The sequence below is a fragment of the Sebastes umbrosus genome, unplaced genomic scaffold (assembly GCF_015220745.1).
Source record: "Sebastes umbrosus isolate fSebUmb1 unplaced genomic scaffold, fSebUmb1.pri scaffold_224_arrow_ctg1, whole genome shotgun sequence".
NCBI classification, from domain to species: Eukaryota; Metazoa; Chordata; class Actinopteri; order Perciformes; family Sebastidae; genus Sebastes; species Sebastes umbrosus.
In genome coordinates, this window is record NW_023618526.1 from 2014 (window position 1) to 21389 (window position 19376).

At 44.1% G+C, this 19376-nt stretch overlaps 1 protein-coding gene across 1 annotated transcript; it reads right to left on the reverse strand.

Moving 5' to 3' along the window:
* Positions 1-979: 979 nt before the first annotated feature.
* LOC119484439 (mediator of RNA polymerase II transcription subunit 15-like) lies at positions 980-17952 on the reverse strand. Its single transcript, XM_037763247.1, has 16 exons — positions 17806-17952; positions 17646-17697; positions 16565-16588; positions 16254-16418; positions 15071-15390; positions 14312-14674; positions 13817-13972; positions 12801-12953; positions 11934-12052; positions 8487-8614; positions 7438-7572; positions 4710-4773; positions 4554-4620; positions 4088-4245; positions 1639-1805; positions 980-1441 (listed from the first exon to the last, which is right to left on the reverse strand). Exons 1-16 carry the CDS (start codon positions 17881-17883, stop codon positions 1257-1259), a joined length of 2334 nt encoding a protein of 777 aa, XP_037619175.1. The 5' UTR covers positions 17884-17952; the 3' UTR covers positions 980-1256.
* Positions 17953-19376: the final 1424 nt, after the last annotated feature.

A 19376-nucleotide genomic window follows, 5' to 3' on the forward strand; every position in this document is an offset into this window, starting at 1 on the left:
TGACGTCACATTACTCAGACTACCACAATAAAAGACATGACATCACGTTACTCAGACTATCACAATAAAAGACATGACATCACGTTACTCAGACTATCACAATAAAAGACATGACGTCACGTTACTCAGACTACCACAATAAAAGACATGACATCACGTTACTCAGACTACCACAATAAAAGATATGACATCACGTTACTCAGACTACCACAATAAAAGATATGACGTCACGTTACTCAGACTACCACAATAAAACATATGACATCACGTTACTCAGACTATCACAATAAAAGACATGACGTCACGTTACTCAGACTACCACAATAAAAGATATGACGTCATGTTACTCAGACTACCACAATAAAAGACATGACATCACGTTACTCAGACTACCACAATAAAAGAGATGACGTCACGTTACTCAGACTACCACAATAAAAGACATGACATCACGTTACTCAGACTACCACAATAAAAGATATGATGTCACGTTACTCAGACTACCACAATAAAAGAGATGACGTCACGTTACTCAGACTACCACAATAAAAGATATGACATCACGTTACTCAGACTATCACAATAAAAGATATGACGTCACGTTACTCAGACTACCACAATAAAAGATATGACGTCACGTTACTCAGACTACCACAATAAAAGATATGACGTCACCTTACTCAGACTACCAAAATAAAAGATATGACGTCACCTTACTCAGACTACCACAATAAAAGATATGACGTCACGTTACTCAGACTACCACAATAAAAGATATGACGTCACGTTACTCAGACTACCACAATAAAAGATATGACGTCACGTTACTCAGACTACCACAATAAAAGAGATGACGTCACGTTACTCAGACTACCACAATAAAACATATGACATCACGTTACTCAGACTACCACAATAAAAGACATGACATCACGTTACTCAGACTACCACAATAAAAGATATGACATCACGTTACTCAGACTACCACAATAAAAGATATGACATCACGTTACTCAGACTACCACAATAAAAGCGGTAACTTCCTTCTAGCTCCACATAGACTCAGATGAAGCAGAGATATCCATTCTGGTGTTAAAACATCTGGTTAGAAATCATTCAAATAAAAAACGGCGATACAGAGGTGAATCTATTGTCCCCCCCCCCCAGTGATCCTGTAACTTTATACGATCTAAATTCCGTTTATAGATGCACCTTTGACTGCTGTTTAGATGATTTAAAAAGCTAAACAAAGATCTTTAATAGCAGTTTCTGAGCAGGAGAGTGATGTCAACAGTCCCGTTAACCACGGTGAGGAGGAGTCGTGTGATGAAGATGGTCTCACCGTACTGGTCCCCGTCGTCGGCCCAGTATGGACTCTGATCGGGATAATCAGCAGGAACACTGAGCTGCAGAGGAGGAACACTGGGGAGGTTCTTATCATCTGAGAACAGAACAAACACAAGCTGCTGTTAGACTCAGTCAACACGGAGACAACATAGAACATCTGTTTTCAGGGTTCATCTGCTTCATTAGAACCAATTCTGGTTCTAATGAGGTTTAGTGGTTCAGGTCCAGGTTTACTGGTTCAGGTCCAGGTTTACTGGTGCAGGTCTCAGGCCCATGCAGGACCAGGTTTACCCAGTTTGCAGACGAGGTGCACGGTGCCGTTGTTGCTGCAGAACGAGGGGTCCAGGTTGACGAGGAACTTGACGTCGAGGCGGGCCACCTCTCCCTGCAGGATGTTGGGGATGGTCTGGCGCTCGTCCTCCTCGTGCTTCCTCTTCCTCCCGGAGACGTTGGGACCCCTGAGGACCAGAGGACCAGACACAGAGTTCATCCCCGGTTCATCACAACCTTGACTGGATTCCAACTTTACATGGAGAAGAACTGTTTGATTTGTTTTGACATCTTTCTGAGTTTCTTCCTATATATACACATGAAGGCTAAGTTGTTGGTACCCTTCCGTTAAAGAAAGAAAAACCCACAATGGTCACTGAAATAACTTGAAACTGACAAAAGTAATAATAAATAAAAATTTACTGAAAATGAACTAATGAAAATCAGACATTGCTTTTGAATTGTAGTTCAACAGAATCATTTTAAAAAAACAAACTAATGAAACTGGCCTGGACAAAAATGATGGTACCCCTAGAAAAGATGTAAAATAATGTGACCATAGGGACATGTTAAACTAAGGTGTGTCCTGTAAATAGCATCACAGGTATCTTCAAACTTGTAATCAGTCAGTCTGCCTATTTAAAGGGTCAAAAGTAGTCACTGTGCTGTTTGGTATCATGGTGTGTACCACACTGAACATGGACCACAGAAAGCTAAGGAGAGAGTTGTCTCAGGAGATTAGAAAGAAAATTATTGACAAGCATGTTAAAGGTAAAGGCTATAAGACCATCTCCAAGCAGCTTGATGTTCCTGTGACTACAGCTGCACATATTATTCAGAAGTTTAAGGTCCATGGGACTGTAGCCAACCTCCCTGGACGTGGCCGCAAGAGGAAAATTGATGACAAATTGAAGAGACGGATAATACGAATGGTAACCAAAGAGCCCAGAACAACTTCCAAAGAGATTAGAGGTGAACTCCAAGGTCAAGGTACATCAGTGTCAGATCGCACCATCCGTCACTGTTTGAGCCAAAGTGGACTTAATGGAAGACGACCCAGGAGGACACCAAATCATAAAAAAGTGAGACTGGAATTTGCCAAAATGCATATTGACAAGCCACAAAGCTTCTGGGAGAATGTCCTTTGGACAGATGAGACAAAACTGGAGCTTTTTGGCAAGTCACATCAGCTCTATGTTCACAGACGAAGAGATGAAGCATCCAAAGAAAAGAACACTGTACCTAATGTGAAACATGGAGGAGGCTCGGTTATGTTATGGGGCTGCTTTGTTGCATCTGGCACAGGGTGTCTTGAATCTGTGCAGGGTGCAATGAAATCTGAACACAATCAAGGCATTCTGGAGCGAAATGTGCTGCCCAGTGTCAGAAAGCTTGGTCTCAGTTGCAGGTCATGGGTCTTCAAACAGGATAATGACCCAAAACACAGCTAAAAACACCCAAGAATGACTAAGAACAAAACATTGGACTGTTCTGAAGTGGCCTTCTATGAGCCCTGATCTAAATCCTATTGAACATCTGTGGAAGGAGCTGAAACATGCAGTCTGGAGAAGGCACCCTTCAAACCTGAGACAGCTGGAGCAGTTTGCTCACGAGGAGTGGGCCAACATACCTGTGGACAGGTGCAGAAGTCTCACTGAGAGTTACAGAAATCGCTTGATTGCAGTGATTGCCTCAAAAGGTTGTGCAACTAAATATTAAGTTAAGGGAACCATCATTTTTGTCTAGGCCAGTTTCATTAGTTTGTTTTTTTAAATGATTCTGCTGAACCATAATTCAAAAACAATGTCTCATTTTCATTAGTTAATTTTCAGTGAATTTTTATCTATTATTACTTTTGTCAGTTTCAAGTTATTTCAGTGACCATTGTTGTTTTTTCTCTCTTTAACGGAACGTTACCAACAACTTTGCCTACGTCTGTATATATACACCTATATACATATATATATATATGTATATATATATATATATATATATATATATATATATATATATATATACATATATATATATATATATATATATATATATACATATATATATATATATATATACATATATATATATATATATATACACATATATATGTATATATATATATATATATATACATATATATGTATATATATATATATATATATATGTATATATATATATATATATACATACATACATATATATATATACATACATATATATATATGTATGTATATATATATATATATATATACATACGTATATATATACATATATATACATATACACATTTATCTGGTGTGCACTAATGACTAAATTGTGGCCTTTAACAGGTTATTCTGTTTCCATGGCGACTCCTGGAAGACGTATAACAGCATTAAAACATGACATCTATAATATTCAACAGCAACAACGACACAAAGTAGTTCCTTTAAATCTCCTCTGACTCCAGATGTTGTGCAGAGATGAGACGTACGTGATGGGGGGTCCGTGGATGGCGGTCATGGCGGGGGCGAAGGTTCGGTACAGAGAGTGGTTGAAGACCGGAGAGCGGATGTTGGCCATGACGGCGTCCAGCAGCGGCTGACACAGGTACTGCTGTTTAGTGGACACCTGGGGTGGAGGGGGGGTCGGCTGGAACGACAAGAGAACAGCTGTTACTGCTGTTACAAAGGCTGTTACAACATCTGTTACAACAGCTGTTACAAAGGCTGTTACAACAGCTGTTACAACAGCTGTTACAACGGCTGTTACAACAGCTGTTACAACACCTCCGACCTCTCTATTCATCTACCTTTAATATAGTAGAGAACGGACCGGGTCAGATTCTTTACCTGAAGCGTTCCATCTCTAATCAACAGGATGTTAAAGGAGTCAGCTCAACTCAACTGATGATGATTTGATGAAAACAACATAAAGACAGTTTGATGATGCGTCCTCACCACGGCCATGTCGTTCTTCAGCTTCTCTAGAGCGATCTCACACTTCTGCAGCGTCTTCAGAGGACACCTGGAGGTCAGAGGTCAGAGGTCACAGACGGGTTAAGTGACAGCGGTCAGAGAGTTATTGATGAGGAGACGGCAGTGATCAGTTGTTACCTGGTGTTGGGATCAGTCAGGATGTTCAACAGACTCTTCATCTTACTCAGGTCCTTCTTTCTGTCTGACAGCAACAACAACACAACACACAGTTATAGTAATCAATAGAGTTATAGTCATCAATAGTTATAGTAATCAATAGAGTTATAGTCAACAATAGTTATAGTAATCAATAGAGTTATAGTCAACAATAGTTATATTAATCCATAGAGTTATATTAATCCATAGAGTTATATTAATCAATAGAGTTATAGTAATCAATAGAGTTATAGTCAACAATAGTTATATTAATCCATAGAGTTATATTAATCCATAGAGTTATATTAATCAATAGAGTTATAGTAATCAATAGAGGTATAATCCATAGAGTTATAGTAATCAATAGAGTTATAGTAATCAATAGAGTTATAGTCAACAATAGTTATAGTAATCAATAGAGTTATAGTCAACAATAGAGTTATAGTAATCAATAGTTATATTAATCAATAGTTATAGTAATCAATAGTTATAGTAATCAATAGAGTTATAGTAATCAATAGTTATAGTAATCAATAGAGTTATAGTCAACAATAGAGTTATATTAATCAATAGAGTTATAGTAATCAATAGTTATAGTAATCAATAGAGTTATAGTAATCAATAGAGTTATAGTAATCAATAGTTATATTAATCAATAGAGTTATAGTAATCAATAGTTATAGTAATCAATAGAGTTATAGTAATCAATAGTTATAGTAATCAATAGAGTTATAGTAATCAATAGAGTTATAGTAATCAATAGTTATAGTAATCAATAGAGTTATAGTAATCCATAGAGTTATATTAATCAATAGAGTTATAGTAATCAATAGAGGTATAATCCATAGAGTTATAGTAATCAATAGAGTTATAGTAATCAATAGAGTTATATTAATCCATAGTTATATTAATCAATAGAGTTATAGTAATCAATAGTTATAGTAATCAATAGATTTATATTAATCAATAGAGTTATATTAATCCATAGTTATATTAATCCATAGAGTTATAGTAATCAATAGAGTTATAGTAATCAATAGAGTTATTGTAATCAATATAGTTATATTAATCCATAGAGTTATAGTAATCAATAGAGTTATAGTAATCAATAGAGTTATAGTAATCAATAGTTATAGTAATCAATAGAGTTATAGTAATCAATAGTTATAGTAATCAATAGAGTTATAGTAATCAATAGAGTTATAGTAATCAATAGTGTTATAGTAATCAATAGAGTTATAGTAATCAATAGAGTTATAGTAATCAATAGTTATAGTAATCAATAGAGTTATAGTAATCAATAGAGTTATAGTAATCAATAGAGTTATAGTAATCAATAGTTATAGTAATCAATAGTTATAGTAATCAATAGTTATAGTAATCAATAGAGTTATAGTCAACAATAGTTATATTAATCCATAGAGTTATATTAATCAATAGAGTTATAGTAATCAATAGTTATAGTAATCAATAGATTTATATTAATCAATAGTTATATTAATCCATAGAGTTATATTAATCCATAGTTATAGTAATCAATAGAGTTATTGTAATCAATATAGTTATATTAATCCATAGAGTTATAGTAATCAATAGAGTTATAGTAATCAATAGTTATAGTAATCAATAGTTATAGTAATCAATAGAGTTATAGTAATCAATAGTTATAGTAATCAATAGAGTTATAGTAATCAATAGTTATAGTAATCAATAGTTATAGTAATCAATAGAGTTATAGTAATCAATAGTTATAGTAATCAATAGAGTTATAGTAATCAATAGTTATAGTAATCAATAGAGTTATAGTAATCAATAGAGTTATAGTAATCAATAGTTATAGTAATCAATAGTTATAGTAATCAATAGAGTTATAGTAATCAATAGAGTTATAGTAATCAATAGTTATAGTCAACAATAGTTATAGTAATCAATAGAGTTATAGTAATCAATAGTTATAGTAATCAATAGTTATAGTAATCAATAGAGTTATAGTAATCAATAGTTATAGTAATCAATAACAGGAAGACATCAGACGTTAATCTGATCTGATTAATGAGAGAGGGAGCCCAGTAGATCATCCATTTATCCCTTCATCCACTCCTCAATTCATCCACTCATCCATTCATCCACTCATCCATTCATCCACTCCTCCACTCATCCATTCATCCACTCCTCCATTCATCCACTCCTCCACTCATCCATTCATCCACTCCTCCATTCATCCACTCCTCCACTCATCCATTCATCCACTCCTCCACTCATCCATTCATCCATTTATCCCTTCATCCACTCCTCAATTCATCCATTCATCCACTCATCCACTCATCCATTCATCCATTCATCCACTCATCCATTCATCCACTCCTCAATTCATCCATTCATCCACTCATCCATTCATCCACTCCTCCATTCATCCACTCCTCCATTCATCCACTCCTCCACTCATCCATTCATCCACTCATCCATTCATCCACTCATCCATTCATCCACTCCTCCACTCATCCACTCATCCACTCATCCACTCATCCATTCCTCCACTCCTCCACTCATCCACTCATCCACTCATCCACTCATCCACTCATCCACTCCTCCATTCATCCACTCCTCCACTCATCCATTCATCCACTCATCCACTCCTCCACTCATCCACTCCTCCACTCCTCCACTCATCCACTCATCCATTCATCCACTCATCCCTTCATGGTCTCACCTTCGTTCTTGTCGATCTTGTTGATCATCCTTCTCAGAGGTTCGATGTATTTAGAGAGCTGCTTCAGTTTCTCCATGTACTGCTGGTCCTCCAGAGATGTGGCTCCCGCTGGACTCATCACGGAGCTGGGGTTACCTGCAGGACAGGAGAGGACAGGAGAGGGACAGGAAAGGATGGGAGAGGACAGGAGAGGATGGGAGAGGACAGGAGGGGGACGGGAGAGGACAGGAGGGGGACAGGAGAGGACAGGAGGGGGACAGGAAAGGATGGGAGAGGACAGGAGAGGACAGGAGGGGGACGGGAGAGGACAGGAGGGGGACAGGAGAGGACAGGAGGGGGACAGGAGAGGACAGGAGAGGGACAGGAAAGGATGGGAGAGGACAGGAGGGGGACAGGAGAGGACAGGAGGGGGACAGGAGGGGGACAGGAAAGGATGGGAGAGGGACAGGTGAGGACAGGAGAGGACAGGAGGGGGACAGGAGAGGATGGGAGAGGACAGGAGAGGACAGGAAAGGATGGGAGAGGGACAGGTGAGGACAGGAGAGGACAGGAGACGGGACTTGTTAAAGACAGTTGTCTTAGTAATCTGAAGTGAACAGAACCCCCCAGAGCTCCAGGCTGGAGTCCTGAGCTCCAGGCTGGAGTCCTGAGCTCCAGGCTGGAGTCCAGAGCTCCAGGCTGGAGTCCAGAGCTCCAGGCTGGAGTCCTGAGCTCCAGGCTGGAGTCCAGAGCTCCAGGCTGTAGTCCTGAGCTCCAGGCTGGAGTCCTGAGCTCCAGGCTGGAGTCCTGAGGTCCAGGCTGGAGTCCTGAGCTCCAGGCTGGAGTCCTGAGCTCCAGGCTGGAGTCCTGAGGTCCAGGCTGGAGTCCTGAGGTCCAGGCTGGAGTCCTGAGCTCCAGGCTGGAGTCCTGAGGTCCAGGCTGGAGTCCTGAGCTCCAGGCTGGAGTCCTGAGGTCCAGGCTGGAGTCCTGAGGTCCAGGCTGGAGTCCTGAGGTCCTGCTGGTCTCTAACGTCTCTACAGGATCCAGTGATCTCTCTGCTGGTTCTGTACCTGGAGTGTTGAGCGGTCCAGGAGAGGGGACTCCGTAGTTCTGGGGGGTCCGGGCGTTGGCGGGGCTCTGTGAGGGCTGAGGGGACGGGCTGGGCTGGAAACCTCCTGGAGACGGCGTGGGACCGGAGCTGGATACAGGAAGTAGTTTAAAACCACACGGCTTTATAACCATCTGATAAAAACATATATACAGTTTATACAGTTTATACAGTTTATACATGTTATACATGTTATACATGTTATACAGTTTATACAGTTTATACATGTTATACATGTTATACAGTTTATACATGTTATACTAGGGATGGGCATTCTGAAACATGTTATTAACCGATAACTAACCCTCGTTAACCCATTAGTAATGCTGTGTTCACTGTCTCCAGTTCAGCGTCCGGGAGCGTTAACTCAGCAGCTACGATGCTGCGTGTAGTGTCGCGGACATGCAGCCACTTTCCCAGTAAAAGTCTCCAGCTCACATGTAGTGTAGTTCAGCAGGTTGTCAGCTGTGTGTCTGCCCGGCGGAACTTTAGTGAGTTACCAACAAACCGTGTGTTTGTGCTACGTTAGCAGCTCTAGCATTGCCGGAGGCTTCGTGCTCGCCGCCGCCGCCACACGTAGTCTGAGTAACTTTAGTGAGTTTCCAACAGACAGTGTGCGTGTGTGCGTGCGTGTGTGTGTTGGCGGTGAGTGTGAGGTTGTTGGTGGCGTTCTAGCTGTGAACGTAGGTGTAAGGCAAGGTAGCTTTATCTGTAGAGCACATTTCAGCAACAGGGAGATTCAAAGTGCTTTACAGAAACACTAGAGAACATTGAGACAAAATGCAAAAGAACATTAAGACATAATTAAAACAGTTATAAAAACATTAAAACATTAAAACATTAAAGATTAGAAAATAAAAACAAGCTAAAAATAAAAGCTAGGATAGAAGCTAACATAGAATATAACACAAAAGAGTAGAAGCTCTAGTTCAGTATCAGATCATTATCTGGTTTAATGAAAGGCAGCCGCAAACAGGAACGTTTGAAGCTTTGTTTTAAAACAAGTGAGAGGTGGAGTGGTCCTGCAGGGTTTTGGTGGAGCGGTCCTGCAGTGTTCTGGTGGAGTGGTCCTGCAGGGTTCTGGTGGAGCGGTCCTGCAGGGTTTTGGTGGAGCGGTCCTGCAGTGTTCTGGTGGAGCGGTCCTGCAGGGTTCTGGTGGAGCGGTCCTGCAGGGTTCTGGTGGAGCGGTCCTGCAGGGTTCTGGTGGAGCGGTCCTGCAGGGTTTTGGTGGAGCGGTCCTGCAGTGTTCTGGTGGAGCGGTCCTGCAGGGTTTTGGTGGAGCGGTCCTGCAGTGTTCTGGTGGAGCGGTCCTGCAGGGTTCTGGTGGAGCGGTCCTGCAGGGTTCTGGTGGAGCGGTCCTGCAGGGTTTTGGTGGAGCGGTCCTGCAGGGTTTTGGTGGAGCGGTCCTGCAGGGTTTTGGTGGAGCGGTCCTGCAGGGTTCTGGTGGAGCGGTCCTGCAGGGTTCTGGTGGAGCGGTCCTGCAGGGTTCTGGTGGAGCGGTCCTGCAGGGTTCTGGTGGAGCGGTCCTGCAGGTTTCTGGTGGACCTGGTCCTGCAGGGTTTTGGTGGAGCGGTCCTGCAGGGTTTTGGTGGAGCGGTCCTGCAGGGTTTTGGTGAAGCGGTCCTGCAGGGTTCTGGTGGAGCGGTCCTGCAGGGTTTTGGTGGAGCGGTCCTGCAGGGTTCTGGTGGAGCGGTCCTGCACGGTTCTGGTGGAGCGGTCCTGCAGGGTTCTGGTGGAGCGGTCCTGCAGGTTTCTGGTGGAGCGGTCCTGCAGGGTTCTGGTGGAGCGGTCCTGCACGGTTCTGGTGGAGCGGTCCTGCAGGGTTCTGGTGGAGCGGTCCTGCAGGGTTCTGGTGGAGCGGTCCTGCAGGGTTCTGGTGGAGCGGTCCTGCAGGGTTCTGGGATCTTGTTCCAGATGTTTGGTGCATAAAAACTGAATGCTGCTTCTGCATGTTTAGTTGTGACTCTGGGGACACTGAGCAGACCTGATCCAGATGACCTGAGAGGTCTGGATGGTTCAGAACACAGCAGAAGATCAGACATGTATTTTGGCCCTAAACCATTTAGTGCTTTGTAAACCAGCAGCAGTATTTAGAGATCAGTTCTCTGAGAGACAGGGAGCCAGTGTAGAGACCTCTGAACTGGACTGATGTGATCCACTTTCCTGGTCTTAGTGAGGACTCTAGCAGCAGCGTTCTGAATCAGCTGCAGCTGTCTGATTGACAGTAAAGACGTTACAGTAGTCAAGACGGCTGAAGATAAATGCATGGACTAGTTTTTCCAAATCCTGCTGAGACATCAGTCCTCTAATTCCTCTTGTATTCTTCAGGTGATAGAAGGCTGTCTTTGTAATGTCTTAATGTGGCTGTTGAAGCTCAGGTCAGAGTCCATGACTACACCAAGGTTTCTGGCTTGGTCCGAGCTTTTTAACATCCCAGACTGTAGGTGAGCTTTAACCTTTAACCTTTAACCTTTAACCTTTAACCTTTAACCTTTAACCTTTCCTTTTTGGCTCCAAAAACTACGACCTCAGTTTTGTCTTTGTTCAGCTGAAGAAAATTCTGGCACATCCAATTATTGAGGTGTAGCAGTGTGTGTTCAGTTTATTTGTCGGTGAATAAATGCTATGAAACTACAACTCCTCCGATACCGGAGCCAACTTCCTGTATCCTGCAACTCCGGCTCCGCCTCTTAAGGTGGACTGTTAAGGTGGACCAGCTTTTCTCCTTAAAGAGACGAGCCGCTCCTCTGAGCCGCTCAGCTTTTGAGTTCATTATTAATATATCTTTTAACCGTTTTAACCGATAGCGTTAATCGGTTAAAATGCTTAATGTCGGTTAACGGTTAACGGTTAATAACTACCAGATATTCATCAGTTTAACCCTTTAAATGACATTTGTTGCCACTGAATTATTTTCTGGATACTAAATGTTATAGGATCATCAGAGCGCCACATATGGGTCCTCAGAGTCGAGGCCACGCCCCCTTTAGGGGGACAGAAGACTGAAGATCTCACAGACTTCAAGTAAGGGTTCAATCAGCAGCAACTGGACTTGGTTTAGATCCAAGAAGACGTTTCACTTCTCATCCAAGAAGCTCCTTCAGATCAGAAGAAGCTTCTTGGATGAGAAGTGAGAACCTTCACAAACACTTCCTCACAGACTTCAGTGTGATCTGACGTATGTTTGATTGTAGTTTAGACCAGCTGGTCTTCATTCATCTCTTATTATACAACGGTTTGTTTTATACTAATAACTGTCCAACATGAGAAAGTGGATCAGTGTGGTGTAGACCAGTCTGATGTGTGATGTTGAAGCTGTGACGGGTCTCAATGAGGGTCACAGTTTATCACAGACTAGTGTAGTTAGAGGAGCTGAGGCCAGCGTGACTCTGTGAACGGCTGCCGGTACCTGGCTGAGTTGGGCTGTGAGGTGGGGGGCTGAGGTGACGGCTGGGGGGGGGGAGGCATCGACTGCGGCGTCTGCACCTGCCCGGGTGAGGGCGATGACATCATTGGATGCGGCTGTACCTGCAGAGGAAAGAAGAGAAGTCACAGTCAGTGTCACCGTGGAGACGACGTGAGCTACTTCTATTATCTATATTTAATATATCTACATTATTTATTAATTATGATTTATTATTGACCAGCTGCTTCCCAGAGGAGCATCGAGTCAGCGATGGACACCAATGGAAGATGTAAAAATCCAGCTCACAGATTTAGAGATCAATCTCAAACTAGATTGATCTCTAAATAGACACGGACTCACTGGGGCTTTCAGTCCAAAATGGTGGCAGCGCTCCCGCAGCGCCATCTAGTGACTGATGTCAAAAAAGCAGCAGAGTTTCATCTCTTTGCTTCTAGACTCTTCGGCGTTGAGCTTTTGAGTCTCTGTTCCATCACCAGCATGTTTCCCTGTCTGCCAAACGGGCGGATGGCCTGACGATGTACCCGCCACTGACACCACTTTACCTGCGGGTGGCGGGTGGCCGGTGCTACTTTCTGACCCTGGTTTTAGTTTTTTGGTGAGAGAGTTGAATAGATCCAGATGTTTGAAGGAGATGTTTTCACAGTAATATGAAATAGCTAATAGAGAGACAGTATTCATTGGGTTTCTTACCGTGGTATCTAACCGGTATGGAGAACCGTGGAAGCTCACTGGTGTCGGTATTGACTACTATATCTCTGGTATGGTGACGTCTCTAGTGTGGAAGCATGGAGGTGGTATAAGGTGGAGTCGGCAGGGAGGGGTCAGAGGTCAACGCCGGAAGATAAATACCTGCTGTGTCATCGGCTGTCCTCCCACCGCAGCAGCGGCGGCGGCGGCGGCGGCTGCGGCGGCGGCGGCGGCAGCGGCAGCATTCGGAGGAGGGATGGAGGGGTTCAGGGCTCGAGGCAGCCGGGGAGGAATCTGCATCCCGGGACGGACCAACTTCAGAGGACACAGAAGAGACACGACAGGACAGGTGAGCAGAGAGGACGCAGACGAGCTAGAGCTGCACCGGATCACAAAAACTGACTTGTTTTTTTCTGTGACATACATTAAGAATAGGGCTGTCAGAGTTAACGCCATGACAACACCATGATAACACCATGAAGCAAATGAGTTTTAATGACACTCATTTCTTTACCTCATTAACACAACTTGTAACTTTAGGTTGTAGCGGTGTTTTAAAGCTTAAAGTGAAGATCAGGGTGTCATATATATATATATATATACACTGTATATATATTTAAAAATACGTTTTTTACTTTAACAACATTTTCTACAGATAGATATGTAAACTGTAGTAATGTTGGTGATATGATGTTAATATAAAGTCAATAGATCACCTTCCCTGTGTGTTGTTGCTGTGAACCGCGCAGCTCGCTTCTAAAATAGGCGAGACCTGGAATCTCTAGAAGAGACGCGTGAGGCTGCTCTAACCTGTTAAACCGGACGCCGTAATGTCTGGTAGAACAGTCATGTCTATCTAAACTGAAGGATAAATTATTAAACTAAATAAGTGGCGTTTTGTAACAGAGATATTTCTGATGAATACAACTAATGAGTAGCGTATTTTAACCAGTAACCAAGCTAGACTGTTTTGGTTGACGGATACGGAACGGATATGACGTCACGTTACTCAGACTACCACAATAAAAGCGGTAACTTCCTTCTCGCGCCACATAGACTCAGATGAAGCAGATAGATCCATTGTGGTGTTAAAACATCTGTTTTCCCTCCCCTAGTGATCAGACTGGTGTTTGTTCTGCACGATGTGATTTCATTCAGAGTTATTACACATGAAGCACCTGAGCTTGAGGCGGCTGCAGTCTCACCTGTCCGGGTCCGGCGGCGGCGGCTGCAGCGGCAGCGTTGAGCTGCGCCTGAGCGGCGGCTTGCTGGGCTTGCTGCGCGGCTTGCTGCGCCTGCTGGACCTGCTGCTGCTGCAAGGCTGCACGGGCCTGCTTACACACACACACACACACACACACACACACACACACACACACACACACACACACACACACACACACACACACACACACACACACACACACACACACACACACACACACACACAAGGCAAAGCATGCAAGCAGAGGAGGGGTGGGGGGGGTAAGCAAGACTACTGGAACCCTACGTTGTGATTCCTCAGCTGCAGTGAGACCCAGCAGTAAATCATACATCCTATAATAATGTACAGATTCCTGTCAGACGCTGTTGATCTGAGTTACTGAGCTGCAGCTCATCAGACAGGATCCGTAGGGAGCCAACAACACCTGCAGGGACCTGCTCAGTCTCACCTGGAAGGCCTGGATCTTCAGCTGGTGCTGCTGCTGCTGCTGCTGACTGAGTGAGTTGATGGGAACGTGCTGAGCAGCCAGAGACTGAGGCACCATGCCGGGCTGCTGCTGCTGCTGCTGCTGCTGCTGCTGCTGCTGCTGCTGCTGCTGAGGGTGTGGAGGCATCTGACCCGGCTGAGGCTGAGCCTGGGCCTGGGCCTGGACCTGCTGCTGAACCATGTGCTGGATGGACTGGGCCTGAGCCTGGGCCTGGGCCTGGGCTTGAGCCTGGGCTTGAGCCTGGGCCTGAGCCTGAGCCTGAGCATGCTGCTGCTGGAGCTGCAGCTGCACCATCTGCTGCTGCTGGATCCTCGTCTGGTGCATCTGCTGGCAGTGTGTGAAGGAAAGGGCTTATAAAACTAGTAGGGGTGTAGGGATTACAGACAACCATGAACCACATCAAACCTTTAGGTACTCCTTATTCAAGAACAAGTACAAATACAAACAACAATACTGTAGAACAACAGACTCCTTAACAATTTAACCACAAGTCATGTGTTGCAGCGCTATGCCGTCCATCTCAGCCCACCACGGGCTGCAATACGCACGGGCTGTAATACGCACGGGCTGCAATACGCACGGGCTGCAATACGCACGGGCTGCAATACGCACGGGCTCGCAGCCGGTAACAGTAATGTGTAAACAGTTCTAATAGTTGACTAACTGACCTTCTCCATCAGGACTACAGGACCCATGGTGTGCTCACTGAGCAATGCATACCTGGTTCTGCTGCTGCTGGCTCTGGGCCTGCTGCTGCTGCTGCTGCTGCTGCTGCTGGTTCTGGTGCTGCTGCTGAAGTTGCTGGTTCTGGTGGTGCTGCTGCTGCTGCATCTGCTGCACCCTCAGCTGCTGCTGCGCCTGGAACTGCTGCTGGATGGCGGCGTTCTGCTGCTGCTGCTGTTGCTGCTGCATGGCGTTCTGCTGCTGGACCTGCTGGAACTGCTGGAACTGGATGGACTGCTGCTGCTGCTGCTGTTGCTGCTGCTGCACCTGCTGCTGCTGCACCATCTGCTGCATGGGCATCTGTCCTTGTCCCCCTACTGCAGAGTGATGGAAGAAGAAGATGAAGGACAGACCCGATCTACGGCTCAGAACCAGTCGGAGGTCTGGAGCGTCAAACACACACAACGTGCCAAAGCAGAGACTGAAGATAAGACGGGTTCACCCAGCATCCACCCAACATCCACACAGCATCCACCCAGCATCCACCCAACATCCACCCAACATCCACCCAACATCCACACAGCATCCACCCAGCATCCACCCAGCATCCACCCAGCATCCACCCAACATCCACCCAGCATCCACCCAACATCCACACAGCATCCACCCAGCATCCACCCAGCATCCACCCAACATCCACCCAACATCCACCCAGCATCCACCCAACATCCACCAAACATCCACCCAGCATCCACCCAACATCCACCCAGCATCCACCCAACATCCACACAGCATCCACCCAGCATCCACCCAGCATCCACCCAACATCCACCCAGCATCTACCCTACATCCACCCAGCATCCACCCAGCATCCACCCAACATCCACCCAGCATTCACCCAACATCCACCCAACATCCACCCAGCATCCACCCAACATCCACCCGGCATCCACCCAACATCCACCCGGCATCCACCCGGCATCCACCCAACATCCACCCAACATCCACCCGGCATCCACCCAGCATCCACCCAACATCCACCCAGCATCCACCCAACATCCACCCAGCATCCACCCTACATCCACCCAGCATCAACCCAGCATCCACCCAGCATCCACCCAACATCTACCCAGCATCTACCCAACATCCAACCAACATCCACCCAGCATCCACCCAACATCCACCCAGCATCCACCCAACGCTCTGACCAACACACACCACATGGAGGAAACACACTCACTGGCTTGTGGGTTTCCAGCCACCCCTGCCATGGCATGCTGGCCTATCTGCAGCTGCCCCATGGCCCCCATGCCACCCACTGGAGCCCCGGTGGGGCGAGGCCCCATGCCGATGGCGCCCGGGCCTCCTCCTACCCCTGTCAGGTTAGTCAGGGCATTCATGGGATCTAGCAGAAAGGTAGACAACAGATCTTATTACGCAGCTCCAACATGCACAGCAGAAACCATGAACACCATGAGTCTGGTAGTGACGGGTCCAGCAGAGGACAGAACACGGCAAAGACAAGAACAAACAGAGACAAAGTCCACTTACCTGGACCTCCGAGTGTCTTCTTGTCTGTAAATCAGACACAAGTTATTAGAGCTGGGAAAAACATCCGTTCACCATCCCACTAATCTATCTTTATTCTTTGATTTCTGGGTTGCTGGATAATCAATGTAATCAATAATTCCTGCCAATGATCCTGATCTATTTGACTTCAGGACGTCTCTGACTACAGACATGCTGAACATCAAACATTCTACTGGATTCATTTAGAGATTTATAGAAGTTAAAGTCTCTAGAAGTGATGATTCATCTGGTTCCCTTCATGGTCTAGAGGTCAACAAGTTAACAACAATCAATACATCACAATATAGAACCATAATACTGATCAATATCAATACATATAGAACCACAATACTGATCAATATCAATACATATAGAACCACAATACTGATCAATACCAATACATATAGAACCGCAATACTGATCAATATCAATACATATAGAACCACAATACTGATCAATATCAATACATATAGAATCACAATACTGATCAATATCAATACATATAGAATCACAATACTGATCAATATCAATACATATAGAATCAGCACCCAGTATGGTGATAGTATTGATCGGGAGATGGTGATAGTATTGATCGGGAGATGGTGATAGTATTGATCGGGAGATGGTGATAGTATTGATCGGGAGATGGTGATAGTATTGATCAGTAGATGGTGGTAGTATTGATCAGGAGATAGGTGGATCATCTCAGCCCTCATAAATAACGCTCCAAACTGACACTAAATGTTGGCGAGGAAAAACTGTCTTGTCCATCTTCAGAGGGGTCCCTTGACCTCTGACCTCCAGGTCGGTGAATGTAAATGGGTTCTATGGGTACCCACGAGTCTCCCCTTTACAGACACGCCCACTTTATGATCATCACATGCAGTCCACTCCCATGTTGATAAGAGTATTAAACACTAGAGAAATCTCCCTTTAAGGCACATTTTGAACTGATGATAAAAATGACGCAATGCAATTAATTTGCAATTAATCACAATTAAATATTTAATTCGATTGACAGCTCCTAAATAGAATGAAATACACATTCAGGTCAAATACTTACGGATGTCTCTGAAGTGTATGATCAGCCTCGCCACCAGAGATAAATACTCCTCCTGGGGAAAAAAATAGTGCGATGTGTTTTAGAAAACCTTCATGAACAGGACCGTTATCCAGTCTTTACCAGACTGGCTCCCTGAAACCCGTCCTGACCCGGTACTCACTCTGGATTTGGCTTTGACATAAACGTGGTTCTCCATGTCGTTGCTCGACTTGGTGTGTGCGGTTCCTGCCTTCCTCATCGCCTCCTCACTGGAAGAAACACACTGATCAATACACTGACAACAGTTAGAACTGATCAATACACTGACAATAGTTATAACTGATCAATACACTGACAACAGCTATAACTGATCAATACACTGACAACAGTTATAACTGATCAATACACTGACAACAGTTAGAACTGATCAATACACTGACAACAGTTAGAACTGATCAATACACTGACAACAGTTATAACTGATCAATACACTGACAACAGTTAGAACTGATCAATACTCTAACAACAGTTATAATTGATCAATACACTGACAATAGCTATAACTGATCAATACACTGACAACAGCTATAACTGATCAATACACTGACAACAGTTATAACTGATCAATACACTAACAACAGTTATAACTGATGAATACACTAACTACACTGAGTAGAGAGGTTACTAGAGTAGAGAGGTAACTAGAGTAGAGAGGTAACTAGAGTAGAGAGGTAACTAGAGTAGAGAGGTAACTAGAGTAGAGAGTAGAGAGGTAACTAGAGTAGAGAGCAGAGAGGTAACTAGAGTAGAGAGCAGAGAGGTAACTAGAGTAGAGAGTAGAGAGGTAACTAGAGTAGAGAGCAGAGAGGTAACTAGAGTAGAGAGGTTACTAGAGTAGAGAGTAGAGAGGTAACTAGAGTAGAGAGCAGAGAGGTAACTAGAGTAGAGAACAGAGAGGTAACTAGAGTAGAGAGGTAACTAGAGTAGAGAGTAGAGAGGTAACTAGAGTAAAGAGTAGAGAGGTAACTAGAGTAGAGAGGTAACTAGAGTAAAGAGTAGAGAGTAGAGAGGTAACTAGAGTAGAGAGCAGAGAGGTAACTAGAGTAGAGAGTAGAGAGGTAACTAGAGTAAAGAGTAGAGAGGTTACTAGAGTAGAGAGCAGCGAGGTAACTAGAGTAGATAGTAGAGAGGTAACTAGAGTAAAGAGTAGAGAGGTTACTAGAGTAGAGAGCAGAGAGGTAACTAGAGTAAAGAGTAGAGAGTAGAGAGGTAACTAGAGTAGAGAGTAGAGAGGTAACTAGAGTAAAGAGTAGAGAGTAGAGAGGTAACTAGAGTAGAGAGTAGAGAGGTAACTAGAGTAAAGAGTAGAGAGGTTACTAGAGTAGAGAGCAGAGAGGTAACTAGAGTAGAGAGTAGAGAGGTAACTAGAGTAGAGAGTAGAGAGGTTACTAGAGCAGAGAGCAGGGAGGTAACTAGAGTAGAGAGTAGAGAGGTAACTAGAGTAGAGAGTAGAGAGGTAACTAGAGTAGAGAGTAGAGAGGTAACTAGAGTAAAGAGTAGAGAGGTTACTAGAGTAGAGAGCAGAGAGGTAACTAGAGTAGAGAGCAGAGAGGTAACTAGAGTAAAGAGTAGAAAGTAGAGAGGTAACTAGAGTAAAGAGTAGAGTACAGAGTAGAGAGTAGAGAGGTAACTAGAGTAGAGAGCAGAGAGGTAACTAGAGTAAAGAGTAGAAAGTAGAGAGGTAACTAGAGT